The 14,976-nt window shown below is 45.4% G+C and overlaps 1 protein-coding gene across 1 annotated transcript in view; it reads right to left on the minus strand.

The window, feature by feature from the left end:
* PIP4P2 (phosphatidylinositol-4,5-bisphosphate 4-phosphatase 2) overlaps positions 1 to 12,678 on the minus strand; it is a 55,139-nt gene extending 42,461 nt beyond the window's left edge. The window contains exon 1 of the mRNA XM_055303484.1: positions 12,547 to 12,678. Coding sequence (XP_055159459.1) covers positions 12,547 to 12,652 — 106 coding nt within the window. The 5' untranslated portion in view covers positions 12,653 to 12,678. The remainder of the gene's footprint in view (positions 1 to 12,546) is intronic.
* Positions 12,679 to 14,976: the final 2,298 nt, after the last annotated feature.

Raw genomic sequence — 14,976 nt, forward strand, 5'->3', positions numbered from 1 at the left:
TTTGTCTTTCTCTCTCCTGTTACTTGAGCTGCAAAAGCTTCACTCCCCAAGTGACTTCAAAATCCCCATCATGCCATCCTTCCTTGCTTTCATTCATTCAACTGATATTTGTTGAGTGCCTGGATGTATTTGATCATTTGCCAGGGGCTATGTAAGGGACACAGGCGATGAAAGATACAGGAATCCTATCTCCTTCACTGTCTCCTTTGAGGGGCTCATATACACCATAAATGTTAAAATATAGAATGGAGGGGCACCTCCACGTGGCTCGGTTGGTTAAGGGTTCAACTCTTGATTTTGGTTCAGGTCATGATCTCAGGGTCATGGGATCAAGTCTTGCATCCGGCTCCACACTGAGCATGGAGCCTGCTTGAGATTCTCTCTCTCCCTCTCCCTTTCCCTCTACTCCCCTTCACACATGCTCACTCTCTCCTCTCTCACGTTTTCTATACTCTAAAAAAAAAAAAAAAAAACAAAAAAAAAACAAAAAACAGATATACAATGGAAATGTCAAGGGATACTTCCATACAATGGAAATGTGGAGAGATATTTGGGAACATATGTCTTCCAGTAATAGAGATTAGAAAGGATTCTACGAAAGAAAAAGGCTTTGATGGATGAGTAGAATTTGAATGTTTTAGTTTCCAAAACCCCTTTCCTATTCATCTACTCATAGGAAGTGAACAGTATACCCTTACCTTGAAAACACTAGAAGTGGCTAATAAATGATACCAGTATGAGGCAACGAGTATGGTCTTAAGTAAAACCATATATGCACAGTGATGTGTTTTCCATTTCAGAACAGGAAGGATCCCTCCCATTAAATCCTTAACAGGCTGGAGTAATGGACCGAATCAAACACACTGAAATGCAAGGTGTAAGTACACGGACCTGCACAGAGATGTGGGGCAGGCTCTAAAATATGGCACTTAGGTCATCTTGTATTCGGGTATGTCTGGTAGCTTTAACAACAACTTATGTCTTAATTTAGGGCTGGTAGTAAATGCAAATACTCTTTTACTGAGCATGGCAAAGTATTCAAAAATAGTATTTATATATAAATATAATATAAATATATATATAAATATAACATAAATATATTTATAAATATAAATTCAATAAAAGGTTTTCCTATGCATTTTTGAAATACTTTTGTATTAATAGGTATAATTCATTCAGCTCAGTAGAAATCAGTGTTTTTTGGGGAAACATCCTATGGCCGAAGATTAATAACAACTCAGGTGTTTGTGCAAGTCCTCTCACTTTAAATCTACTATCACCTCCATGTGTTGCTTTTCCTCTGGATTGTGAAATCTTAGCACTTAAATCTCTGAAACTATAAAATTTCATCTTGTCACATACCTTCCCCTAAATTCTCCCTCCATAGAAATCACATGTTCAAATGTTGAACAATTAGAGGCTTTCGTACAAGAAGTATCCTGTTTTAAAATCCCTATTATGAGGGCGGCCCGGGTGGCTCAGCGGTTTAGCGCCTGCCTTCATCCCAGGGCGTGACCCTGGAGACCCCGGATCGAGTCCCACGTCGGGCTCCCTGCATGGAGCCTGCTTCTCCCTCTGCCTTTGTCTCCTCTCTGTGTATTCTCATGAATAATAAAATTTTAAAAAATAAAAATAAAATAAAATCCCTATTATGAGTCTACCAAGCTTAAATATCTCAACTTGACAGCTTATGGGAGAAAGAAAGATTTTGCCATTACCTTTACAAACACGTGGTTTGATACAATGCCCTAACCAGTCATGTGGCACGTACAAATACATTCTACAGAAGAAAATACTGCGTGCCATTTGGGCTTCCAATGCCTAAAAGAGTCACATAATACTCCTTGATGTTCAACATATTGTCTTTCCAATTTTCAAAGGAAAATAGAAGAGGGATTTCAGTGAAAGAGGGACAGTGGAAGTAAAAGAGGGAGGTAGCATGACAACCACCTATAAAGATATAGCTATATTTTCCTAGGTGTGTCCAGATCCCTCACCAAGAATAACTGTGGCATAGAACAAAAAAGCAAAAAGGAACATACTAAATCATTCCTTCTCAGATAGGAAACTGAGGCATAGCAATGTAGAGTAACTACTCTAAGGTCAACAGCTAGCCACTGGCAGAGAGAACTCAAGTGGCAGGTCCCACAGGCTAAACCGTACCTGGTGGTGAGCTCATCCCTGAGACTCTAGAAGGATTTAGTTATACAGTGCTTGAGAAACTCACCTGAAGGCCACCAAGAGGAGCCATGCTTTCTATTTTTTTTCGCTTTTTAAAAATTCTTGCAGAGAAAAAGAAATTCACTTTACATCAATCAGGGAAAGGAAAGAATCTAGAAAAGTGCCAAAGCAACACAAACTCCAATGTATCTCCCTACCCGCCCCCCCACACATAGAGAAATTCTCTTAAAAGAACAGAAAATAGTAGGTAGAATGTATTTCCTCTCTCGAGCTATTAAAGGAATGCCATTCCCAGTGTATGCAACATCTCTTCATCCTTATAAAAGTAAAACACACAGTAGCTGAGCTCAAAGCTGGATCCAGTGTTGTCTGCTTTTCCCCCATTTGGATCCCTTCCCAGATAGTTGCTTACTGCCCTCAAAGAGAGTTATGAAAATCCATCTGGCTAGCTCTCCTCTCTGACATCTGTAGTCATCCGGCTAACATCTGCATCCATCTGGCAATCTTGCAAGACTTTAACAGAATGCTCTACCCTAAAAGTTTGACATTCCTGAAAACAACATGCAGAGTCCTTGGGAATAAATGGGAAATTGAGATCATCCTCTTGCCACAGTGAAGTGTTAGTACATGGATGATAAATACTTGGTGAGCAAAATTTACACTCCAGCCCTGATGTCCCTTCACACTCCAGACTTGCGCGTCCAACTGCCTACTCGATACCTCTAATGAAGTGAGGGCTAAAAGTATTTCAAACTCAATGTGTCTAAAAACAGAATATTGATTTCCACTGTCCTTCTTCCCCCTGCCTCACATACCTAACTCCTCCTGTTCGTCTATCTTAGAAAAAAAAAAAAAACAATTTTTTCCTCATTGCTGGGGTCATTTCTGGAGATTTGTGATTCCTTTCTTCCCACTGATGCAATCCATCAGCAAGTCCTGCTGTTCGAGGCTTACATATGTCCTGAATCCATGTCCCACCGTTTCCATTACTTCCACCCTGGTTCAGAGCACCATCACCTCTTGCCTAGTCCATATTAAGAGCCTCCCAATTAGTATCATATTTTACTAGTCTCTTCTTATTTTTCCCCAATAATCCAATTCTCCATTCTCCACATGCCAACCAGGTTCATTTTCCTTCTTTCTTCATATTTTTAAGAGATGGGGGCAGGGGCAGAGGGAGAGAGAGAATCTTAAGCAGGTTCTCGCCCAACACACAGAGGCCGATGTGGGTTTGAGTCTCATCACCCCGAGATCATGACCAGAGCCCAAATCAAGAGTTAGCTGCTTAACGGATTGAACCACCCAGGCGCCCCCAAGAAGATTTTCTTAAAAACTAAGTATTTCATGTCTCTCCTATGCTCCAAACCCTCCATGCCTTCCCATTACTCTCAGATTGCAACCACATCTCTGACGGTGACCTACGCAGTGTCATCTTCCCTGGTCCAGTCCCCCAATCCCTGCTGCCACACTTCGGCTCTACCCCCCTGCCCTCCATGTTTTGAAACAGTGTGTTTTATACTTGCTGTCCCAGTTGCCTGGCACCCTCTTCCTTTGTCTTCCAGTGGTTGATTCCAGCTAATCTTCCAGATCTCTGAGCAATTGTCATCTCTGAGGTATCTTTCCTGAAGCAATCTGAAACACTCCCCATGTGGCCAGTTACTCTCCATCCTCATGTGTTGCTTTATTTTCTTCACTCTGAAATTATAGTGCTCGCTGTATGTGCCTCTAACTGGAACATAAGCTCCCAGGCATCTGGAACACTATAATAGGCATTCAAATATTTGAAAGGATGACTGACTGAATGAAATGTATTAAAGATGCTGAGCAGAGCCAGGAGGAAATGTAGGCATTATAAAATAGAATAAAAGGATCATGGAGACTGATGCTCACCAAATAATAGGAAAGGATCTTAATAGGAAACGGGCTTGCCACAGTACTGGGAAACTGGAAGCAGGTGCACTTCACCATGTTTGGGCTCTATTTTCCCTTAACGACATGGCCTCAGCGAAGCAGACTTTGATTCAAGAATCAATTTGAAAAAATCTCCTAAATGTGGCATTAGCTCCAGCAGATCACAAAATCAAGCCTCTGCAAGACCCTCCTCACTCAGCACCACGGCTGGTGCACACCCCTATCGAGGCTGTCAGGTAGCTGCTCCCAAATGTGCCACATCTGTTTCCACCCATTGCGGGAACCCGGCTTCCAGTGGGCTTCAGAATCCTTGGCAAATAAAATGAAAAGTTAATCCAATCTTACAGCGGGTTATACATGAGATGTAGGTCTCTATCCGGGTAGGCATCATCTTTTCCTGCCAATCCACAGCCAACCCTAAACTTTGCAAGGACACAAGGAGGTTCCAAAATTTAATAGACTGCCCAAATGTATTCAAGAACTCTAACTTAATGCAATGGACTGAATGTCTACGTCCTCTCAAAATTCAGGTAGACTCTCTAAACCCCAAGGTAAAGGCATTAGAAGGTGGGGCCTTTGGGAGGTTGTTAGGTCAGGAGAGTGGAACCCTCATGCAGGAATTTAGTGCCATAAGGAAAGGAATGAGAGAGGAAGCTCTCGTGCTCTCCACCACGTGAGGAAGATTCAAGGAGTCAGCACTCCACCACCTGGAAGACGACAGCTCTCCCGACACCAATCTGTTGACATTTTGATCTTGGACCTCTCAACCTCCAGAACTAGGAGAAATAGATGCTTGGTGTTTAAGCTACCCAGTGTATGGTATTCTGTGATCGCAACCTGAACTAACACTCAATAAAACTCTAGGCTAGTGCAGAACATAGCTCGAAGTGAGATGAAACTTTGCCCCACTTTAAACTAAGGCACCATTTCTTTTTTTTTTTTAAGATTTTATTTATTTATTCATGAGAGACACAGAGAGAGGCAGAGACACAGGCAAAGAGAGAAGCAGGCTCCATGCAGGGAGCCCGATGTGGGACTCGATCCCAGGACTCCAGGATCACGCCCTGGGCCGAAGGCAGGCACTAAACCGCTGAGCCACCCAGGGATCCCTAAGGCACCATTTCTAACTTTAGACTTCGTCAGGTAACGGACAGGAGAGGATCACTAAAAATACACCTTATTTACTGGACAGTTTCTAAGTAAGAAGTACTGGGGTACGTAGTAAATAACTTACCCCTCACACCAAACGTCAATTTATTTTCTGGTCACTGAAAAGATTCTCTCAAGCAATCTCAAATTTGCACATTTTAAAAAAGTGAAACAAAGGTGAAAAGAAAAAGGCAAGGCCTTTCTAATTATATTTCAGAGGAAACCTAAGTATTTCAGAATAAAAGAATATTAGCCTCTTCCTGCAAGTTGTCACTTTAAAGTGATTTTACAATTAAAATAAATCTACATTAGAATATTGCATTAGATGGAAGTGAATAATTCTTTGATTCTTTACCAAGGATTTGAACATGAACACTATAAACACATATAAACAACTCTCAGTGAGGTCACTAATGTGACCTTTGAACTAATGTTCAAAAGACATTTTTGAGTTCTTATCTATTTGCTCTTTCTTGCAGCTTTTGTTTGACCTGTTTGACCACTCTTTGCTTGAAATGTTCTCTTCTTTTTGATTCTGTTATATTAGAGTCTTTTGGTTTTCCTCCTACCTGCCTGGAAGCTACTCATCAGCCTTCTTGTGGGCTCATCCCCCTCTAACTAGTTACTGAATGTTGGAGTTTCTCAAAGCTTTGTCCGAGGCTCTCTCTTCTTTTTACTTTATTCTTTCTCCCTAAGTAGTCTCATATATAGCTTCCCAAACTTCCTCACATGCCAGTACACAGAGAAAGTGACAATATTTCTATAGCTACACAGAGCGGGAGGCCTCTGGCCTAAAGGCTTCTGCTGTTCTAAGGACTGAGGAGAACCAGTATCTTAACCCATGTCCGTTCTATCTCAGCACATTGCGTGGCACACCGGTAGGGCCTTGGGAAGCTCTGAACCAACATCCATGTTTTTAGCTGTTACCAATAGGCAAATGACACAATTTTATATTTTTCAGCCCAGGCCTCATTTCTCCACTCTACACCTATTATGCAATTGCCCATCTATCATCTCTTCTTGGATATTTGAAACTCTTAAATGTCGCATGTCTTAAACTAAGCTCATGATCTGATGCTCTTCTGGTGTTGTCTCACTGTGGGCAATCACACCATCAGACTGTGGACACCAGAACTCTGAGAGATAGCCTTGCCACCTCCCTCTCACTCTCACAGCCAATCCACCATCAACCCATCTTTAATCTACGTCCTTAATATCATCTTGTCTCTCCACTCCTACCACGACCTGAGTCCATGCTATCTTCACAGGTTATCACCTGAATCAGACAGTAGCCCCTCAAGTCATCTATTCTCATCAACTCTTGCTCCCGTCCCATTCATTCTCTAATCTAGAAATAGAGTGATTTAAAAAATAATAAAATTAGGATCCCTGGGGATCCCTGGGTGGCGTAGCGGTTTGGCACCTGCCTTTGGCCCAGGGTGCGATCCTGGAGACCCGGGATCGAGTCCCACGTCGGGCTCCCTGAATGGAGCCTGCTTCTCCCTCTGCCTGTGTCTCTGCCTCTGTGTGTGTGTGTGTGTGTGTCTATCATGAATAAATAAATAAAATCTTCAAAAAAAAAAAATTAGGATCCCTGGGTGGCTCAGCAGTTTAGCAACTGCCTGCAGCCCAGGGCGTGATCCTGGAGGCCCCGGATCAAGTCCTACATTGGGGTCCCTTCACGGAGCCTGCTTCTCATTCTGCCTGTGTCTCTCATGAATAAAATAAAATATTTAAAAAATAAAAAATAATAAAAATAGACATTTTTTTCCAAAGAAGGCTACAGATGGCCAACACACACATGTAAGGATGCTCAACATCACTAGTCAGAGAAATGCAAATCAAAACCACAATGAGAGGGGCACCTGGGTGGTTCAGTGGTTGAGCATCTGCCTTTGGCTCAGGTTGTGATCTCGGGGACCTGGGATCAAGTCCCACATCAGGCTCCCTGCATAGAGCCTGCTTCTCCCTCTGCCTGTGTCTCTGCCTCTCTCTGTGTGTCTCTCATGAATAAATAAACCTTAAAAAAAAAAAACCCACAATGAGATATCACCTTACACCTGTCAGTAAGGCTAGTATCGAAAACACAAGAAACAAGTGTCAGTGGATGTGGAGAAAAAAGAACCTCTGTGCATTGTTGGTGGGAATGTAAACTGGCACAACCACTGTGGAAAACAAGTTATGAAGGTTTCTCAAAAAATTAAAAATAGAAATAGCATATGATCCAGTAATTCTATCCACTACTGGGTATTTATCCCCCAAAATGAAGACACTAATTCGAAAAGATATATGCACCTTTATGTTTACTACAGTATTATTCACAATAGCTAAGATATGGAAGCAACCTAGGTGTCCATCAACATAGGAATGGATAAAGATGTGGTGTGTATACACGCATGCACACACACATATACACACAATGGAATACTACTCAGCCATTAAAAAAAGGTGTTGCCATTTATGGCACCATGGATGGACCAACAGGATATTACGCTAAGTAAAATAAGACAGAGAAGGACAAATACTGTATGATCTCACTTACATATGCCATCTAAAAAACAAAACAAATAGCAGAAACAGCTCTATAAACACAGAGAACAAACTGATGGTGGTCAGAGGGTGGAGAGGACGGGATAGGAGGGTGGGAAAATTGGGGACAGGGAAGTGGGAGATACAGGCTTCCAGTCACGGCATGAAGAAGTCACATGGATAAGAGGTTGAGCACAGGGAATATAGTCAATAGTACTGTAATAGTGTTGTATGGTGACAGATGGCAGCTACACATATGGTGAGCAGAGCATAACATAAATACTAATCACTGTGTTCTACACCTAAAATGAATGTAACATTGTGTGCCAAATATATTTCAGTTTAAATAATGATAATAATAAAGATCTAACTGGATCAACCCTTTGCTGAAGGCAAAATTTCTCAACACAACCAATAATACCCTGCATGGACTGAACAATTCTTATTGTTCTGGTCATCTGTTGCTGCAGAACAAATCACCCTAAAATTTAGTGGCTTAAAACAACAGTTTAATACTACCTTTCATGATTCTGTGGATTGTTCTAGAATCTATCATGCAGCTACAGTAAGAGTTTGGCTTGGGTTGGAGTCATCTGAAGGCCCGAATGGGCTGGGCATCCAAGATGGCTTCTTCAACCACAGGTCTGAGAGCTGGTCGGCATCCTCCTTTCCGTGTAGTCTCCCCACCTGTCTAGTTAGGGATTCCTCAAAGCATGGTAGTCTCAGTGCATTCAAATTCTGACAGGACAAGTTACTTTCTTCAGGGTACACTTTATAAGAGACCAAGGCAAAAGCTGCAACACCTCTTACGTCCTAGTGTCCAAAGTCTTTCAGCTCTCTTCTACTTTACTCCATAGGTCAAAATTGAATCACAGGGTCAGTCCAGATTCAGGGAGGGGACCCATCCAAGGACTTGAATATCAAAAAAGCATAGCTATTTGGAGGGAGAGGTGGGTCTTTGGAGAACATCCACCACACCCACTTCTCCATCAGTACTTCCACTCTAACCACATGGCCTTGTTTCAGTTCCCTGCATTCACCACACTCAATCCTCCTAAAGGCTTTGTACGTACTGTTTTCTTAGTCTAGAATGTTCTTCCGATCCACCCCTTGCCAAGTTCAACTTTGAGACCTCAATCAAGTCTCAGGAATGCCTTTCCTGTCTTCTCTAGCCAGGTTAGATCTTGTTATTACATATTTTCATGGCACCAGATACATTTCTGACATTGTCCTCATCCCCCTGCGCTGTGTACTTGTTCAAATGATTGTGTAATTTATGTCTCAATATCCCCCATTAAACTGGAAGAGGGGCCATATCTGTTCTTCCCATCCTACCACAGAGCTTGGCTAGTACTCATGTATTTATTTGCTGCATGAATGACAGAAATGAACTAGGTAAATGAAACTGTCTCTGTGTAATAATTCTTTTAAACTATAGTGAAGTAGATAGCCACCCTCCCAAATTAAATACAGAGATACTTAGACAGCCCTAAATATAAACATTTTTCACAGAGGAAGTCTCATAAATGTAAAGTCTCATATCTCACCTATAAAATTAGCAGATAATAAAGAAATCAATAAATATAGCCAAGTTGTGTAAGCTTTGTGATATTTCTTCCAATATTTCTTCCAATCATTTTTTCAAATGAGCCTAAAAGTGTATTTATTTGATTTTAATTTCTATGCCTTAATAAAATCTGACATATGTACCAAATGGAGCATTTTGACCACAAAATGGTCAAAATGGTCCAGTAAGAGAGATGATCTCCTACTCTATGCAGGAATCCAATACTGACAGCGAAGACCACTAGAGGCATTCCACTCAGAAACCCAGGTGCGCTGTTACACGGACCACACATGATTCTCATTATGCTAAAACCAAATGCAAAACACTAACTGCTTCCCACTACATTATCAATAACCTGTCTACAAATACTTGACCAATTTTCAACCTAAAATGGATTCTTTCATCTTTGAGTGAGAGCTAACATTTGTGTTCTTAGATGGTGGTGACACAAATAGCAAAGAGCTCAACTGGAGAGAATAGTCATTAGCTATGGCTCTTAACTACTTAAAAAAAAAAAAAGTCTGGGTGATTACAAATGGTATCATAAACCGAAGTTCATTATCAAAAAGTACATTCCACTCTAGTCTTTTGAATCCCAACCTTTAACTAATTCCTGTCAACTACTGAAAACATCTGGTCTAGGAACAGTTTCTTACAATACAAATAATTCAGCCCCATGTTTATTCTTTTTTTCCATTTCAGCGTGGGTTTCAAGAGGGGGCGTGTTTGGTCAGTTTTGTTGACCTAGAGCCGACTCTGGCACACCATGCTGCCCAATGAATCAATGAAAGACTAAATACCACAGGTCTCCTAGAATCAGATCTGTGTATCACTCAAAACATTTATGAAGATGCTTATTTGTTATTTAAGAAAAGATATTCTGACATAAATGCCAATAACATAAAATGTCTTTACTTCTAATTTATGCTTCTTGCTTCCTAGGTACTATGCCACATGATATTAGCGTTTCTAATTAGCTAACCTGTCTTATTCACCAGTTTAAGGAAAAAAAAAAACACAACTATAGTCTATCATAAGGCCAAAATGGCTTTTCGCTAAATCAGTTGTTAAAAACAAGACAACAGGCTCAAAATGGAGTCACTTATGCTAAGCTCCACATCACCAAATACAGCCTTAATTACACTTTTGGCCTCACCCAGAAATGGAATCTTGGAACGTCAGTCAAGAACTACCTTATTAGCACTAGTGAGGTCATCTGCCTGACAGACCACTGCCATCCCCTAAACGAAAGTGATCTTGCCACAACCCATCCACTTTTTGCCTCTTTCCCACTCCCTTCTGCCCATGGAAGTCTTTCATTTGGTACAGCTTTTTGAAACTCCTTTCTATCTGCTAGATGGGATGCTGCTAGAATCACGAATCATTAAATAAAGCCAGTAAGATCTTTAACATTTATCCCATGACATTTTGTGTTTTAATGTATTGAATTTCTTCAGTTATTTAGCTACCTAGGATGAAACTTCTTTTTCTCAGTGGCTGAACTGTGATTTGTACCTGATTGTGCAGTTAATCTGGTCTTACCAGATTAGACAAATATGTGGCAAATGATAAAGAAATCCATACGCAGGTCCATGACCATGAATATATTTGTGGAATAATTTAGCCACTATGACTAAAAATACAAAAACAAAGATGTAAGACAGAGGACATGAAAATCTGTCATAGGACAGTTGCTTAAATCCAAACCTTGTCTTTTAATAAACTGCAAATATTTTGCCCTAAAGGGTGTCTTGGGGAAGTTGCAACATTCACTTATAAATATTTAAACTTATCCTAGACCGACCCGATTTTGATTAACAGTACAATATTAATCTCAAATTTGTGCATTAAAGGAAATTCCTCCAGCTGGTGTCCTCTGATACACCTTTAATACAAACATGACTTGGGGTTTTTCCTGTAGGTAAGTCTCTGTCCCATTTTGCACCTTATTTCTCAACTGATTGATCACACTCAATTATTCACAGCAAAACATCTTTTTCCTTTGTCCTGCTTCTTCTTGGGTGTTGACTAAGACCTAGATTGTTCCTCTTCAAGTTGGGGACAATGTTACCATTAAGTGGAAATTTTAAATACTAAACAAGTTCAACTTGCTCTACAACTGCTCCAATTCCAGACTTGAACTTACAAGAAGTTGTGTTACAAGAAACATGATCTGCCTATGTTTTCGAAAGCATCAACATTTTGTCTCCTTGGGTTTTCTTAAACTCCTCTCATATTCGGCTGGAAAGGGAGAGATGCACTTAAGCTACATTTGCAAGTGCCATATTTGGCCATTCTTTTCATAACTCTAAGTGGTTTTCAAGTCTTGCCTTCCCTTTTCAATAAATCGTGACTCCACCTTCTTTCTACTATAGAAAGCCACTAAAAGGCTTAGAACAAAGATAGATCTTTTAATAGTTTGCTAAACACCCACCCCCCCACACACACACACACTCACACACACATATGCACTTCTTTCTTCAGATCCCACTGCTAATCAAATCTTTTTTGATTCCATCTTGAGAAGTGAAATAAATAGAAATGCATGCAGGGTTAGCTCGGGTTACTTTCAGAAGTTCATTTCAATCTCACCCAGATGCATCAGAAATATCCCATCTTCCTTCCTATGCTTCCTCATCCGCCAGCAAGGCTACCGCACACTCCTTACGGAGGGAGTAATAAGGGAAGGCAGGAATTTCAGACATATTAGGAAAATCGATTACCGCTATTCCTTTTGGTGAGACAATTCCCTGAGTGAACAGAGCCCGGGGAGGGGGGGGGGCTGGAGGGCGGCTCCGCACATTTTTCCAGCTAAGCCCTTTCAAGGACAGACCCCAAGGTGAGCAGCGCTAGGGGCTTCTCAGCACGGGAAGGCTTTATGACTGGCCGCGAAGGCTGCGCACCTCCTCCGGCGGCACCTGGGGGCTGCGCCGGGCCGATTCCCGTCACGCCCGTGCCCCCGGGTAAGAAGTGCTGAAACACGCACACGCACACGCACGGCCGCCGTGAGAAGGGCCGCGAGGCACGCGCGCCCGCACCCCGCCCTCCTCCTGGGGGCTGCGCTCCCAAGGGCCCGGGCCCGCGCGAGGCGCAGTCTGCAGCCCCCGCTCCCGGGCCCGCGGACCCGCCCGCCGCGCCCCAGCTGCAGCGCCCCGGGGCCTGCCTCCTCGGCCGCGGCGCAGCGAGCGGGAGGGCCGCGCCCGCCTCACCTCTGGGGCTGCTCTCCTGCAAGTACGGCGGGGCCGTGGGGGTGACGGTTCCCGGCGGGGATGCTGACAGCAGGGGCGAGCGCTCGTCCACCCCGTCCGCAGCCATGACTGCCGCAGCGGCGGCGGGGCCGCGGGGAGGCTGGGCCGCGGGGGGAGGAGCGGGGTGGGAGGCGGGGAGGGGGAGGGGGAGGAGGCGGGGGAGGAGGAGGAGCAGGAGGCTGGGCCGCGGGGAGAGGAGCGGGAGGGGGACGGGGAGGGGGAGGAGGCGGGGGAGGAGGAGGAGCAGGAGGCTGGGCCGCGGGGAGAGGAGCGGGAGGGGGACGGGGAGGGGGAGGAGGCGGGGGAGGAGGAGGAGCAGGAGGCTGGGCCGCAGGGAGGGCGGGGAGGAGGCTGGGCCAGAGGGAGCAGGAGGCTGGGCCGGGAGGGAGTGGCGGGGAGTTGGCTAGGCCGCAGGAGGAGGAGGTGGAGGAGGCTGGGACGCACGCGGGGCGGGGAGGAGGCTGGGCCGGGGCGGAGGAGGAGGAGGAGGAGGAGGAGGCTAGGCCGGAGGAAGGAGATTGGGCGGGAGGGAGGAGTCTGGGCCGGGCGGGGGGCGGGGAGGAGGCTGGGACGCACACGGGGCAGGGAGGAGGCTGGGCCGCGGGGAGGGCGTGGAGGGGGCTGGGCCGGGGAGGAGGAGGAGGAGGAGGAGGAGGAGGAGGAGGAGGAGGAGGAGGCTGGGCCGGGGAGGAGGAGGAGGCTGGGCCGCCGGGAGGAGGCTGGGTCGGGGAGGAGAAGGAGGCTGGGCCGGAGGGAGGAGGCTGGGCCGGAGGGCTGGGGAGGAGGAGGCTAGGCCGGAGAAAGGAGATTGGGCGGGAGGGAGGAGTCTGGGCCGGGCGGGGGGCGGGGAGGAGGCTGGGACGCACACGGGGCAGGGAAGAGGCTGGGCCGCGGGGAGGGCGTGGAGGGGGCTGGGCCGGGGAGGAGGAGGAGGAGGAGGAGGAGGAGGAGGCTGAGGAGGCTGGGCCGCCGGGAGGAGGCTGGGTCGGGGAGGAGGAGGAGGCTGGGCCGCCGGGAGGAGGCTGGGTCGGGGAGGAGGAGGAGGCTGGGCCGCCGGGAGGAGGCTGGGCCAGGTTGGTGGGGGGTGGGGGGAGGCCGGGCCTGCGGCTCCCGCGGAGGTACTGCTGCTGCTGGTGCCGCTGCCGCCTCCGGGAGGGCCCCACCCCGGCTGTGTCCCAAGGCTGGAGGCGGGGGGAGGGGCGGAGCCGGGAGCACAGTAGGGCTGCGGAGGAAGGGCGGGAGGGCCCAGGGCAAGGGGCTGCAACCCTTTTCGTTTCCTTAGCAGGAGCAGGGGAGAGGGGCGGAGAGCAGCGGGAAGGGGGTGAGAGGAAAGGCCTGTGACTTGATTACCGAGGAACTGCGGCCAACCCAGACCTCAAGTTTAGCTCTTGGACGAGGGGGACGAGGGTGCTGTGCTGCGCAGCGTCGCAGCGGTTACCTACGAAAGCTTAGTCCTCGGGCTGTCAGTTCCTGCTTGGGGGCTGCTGCTTTTGCTAGAAAATCACTTTGCAACAGCTGTTGTCTGAGGGGAACTACAGTTCTGCAAGAGCGGTGCCGGGCCGCGCTTGTCCTTGTTTTCTAGTAGCAGCACCTTGTAGAAATGATGCAGACGGTGTTGGCTTTTACAAGTTTAATTTGAGGCAGCCCTGGTGGCTCAGCAGTTTAGCGCCGCCTGCAGCCCGGGGTGTGATCCTGGAGACCCAGGATCGAGTCCCGCGTCAGGCTCCCTGCATGGAGCCTGCTTCTCCCTCTGCCTGTGTCTCTGCCTCTCTCTCCTGAGTATTCTCATGAATAAATAAATAAAATATTTTTAAAAAAAAAGTTTAATTTGACAAAATACGTTGCCCTTTTAGTTTGGTTTTTGGACTGCATTGTCCCTGACACCTCATACAATAATGTTTATGAAAATATTCATGAAAATGTTTTGAGCCAGTCGTAGTTACCGGCATGCTTTCGTGTTTATCATGGTCTTACTTTGGTGGTTTGCTGAAATGATTTAGAAATAAAAAGTTTTGAATATGCCTGACAAAAATGCAATCAGAAAACAGCGAAGGTCTCAAAAGATCATTTTTTTCTGCAGTGGTTCTTTGCGTCATTCAACAAACATGTATTCTGTGCTTACTGGGCACGCAAAGATGAATACATAGAGCAATGCTCTTGATGCTCCAGATGTCTGGGTGGAGCAGTCAGAAGCAAGCAAAAAATGAGGCTGGCAGACCCAGCTGCAGATTATAAAGGGTCATGAAGAAAGCTGACTTTAGACATTTGAAACTACTTCTCATATTACATTAAGGAGGTCTTCATTTTCCTCTCTGAAGATACTCTTTCTCCAAAAACCCCATTTAGACATGCTGGAAATCCTAAGGGAAAAAAAATCAAAGAATAATGTTT

The sequence above is a fragment of the Nyctereutes procyonoides genome, unplaced genomic scaffold (genome assembly GCF_905146905.1).
Source record: "Nyctereutes procyonoides isolate TBG_1078 unplaced genomic scaffold, NYPRO_anot_genome, whole genome shotgun sequence".
Classification (NCBI taxonomy): Eukaryota; Metazoa; Chordata; class Mammalia; order Carnivora; family Canidae; genus Nyctereutes; species Nyctereutes procyonoides.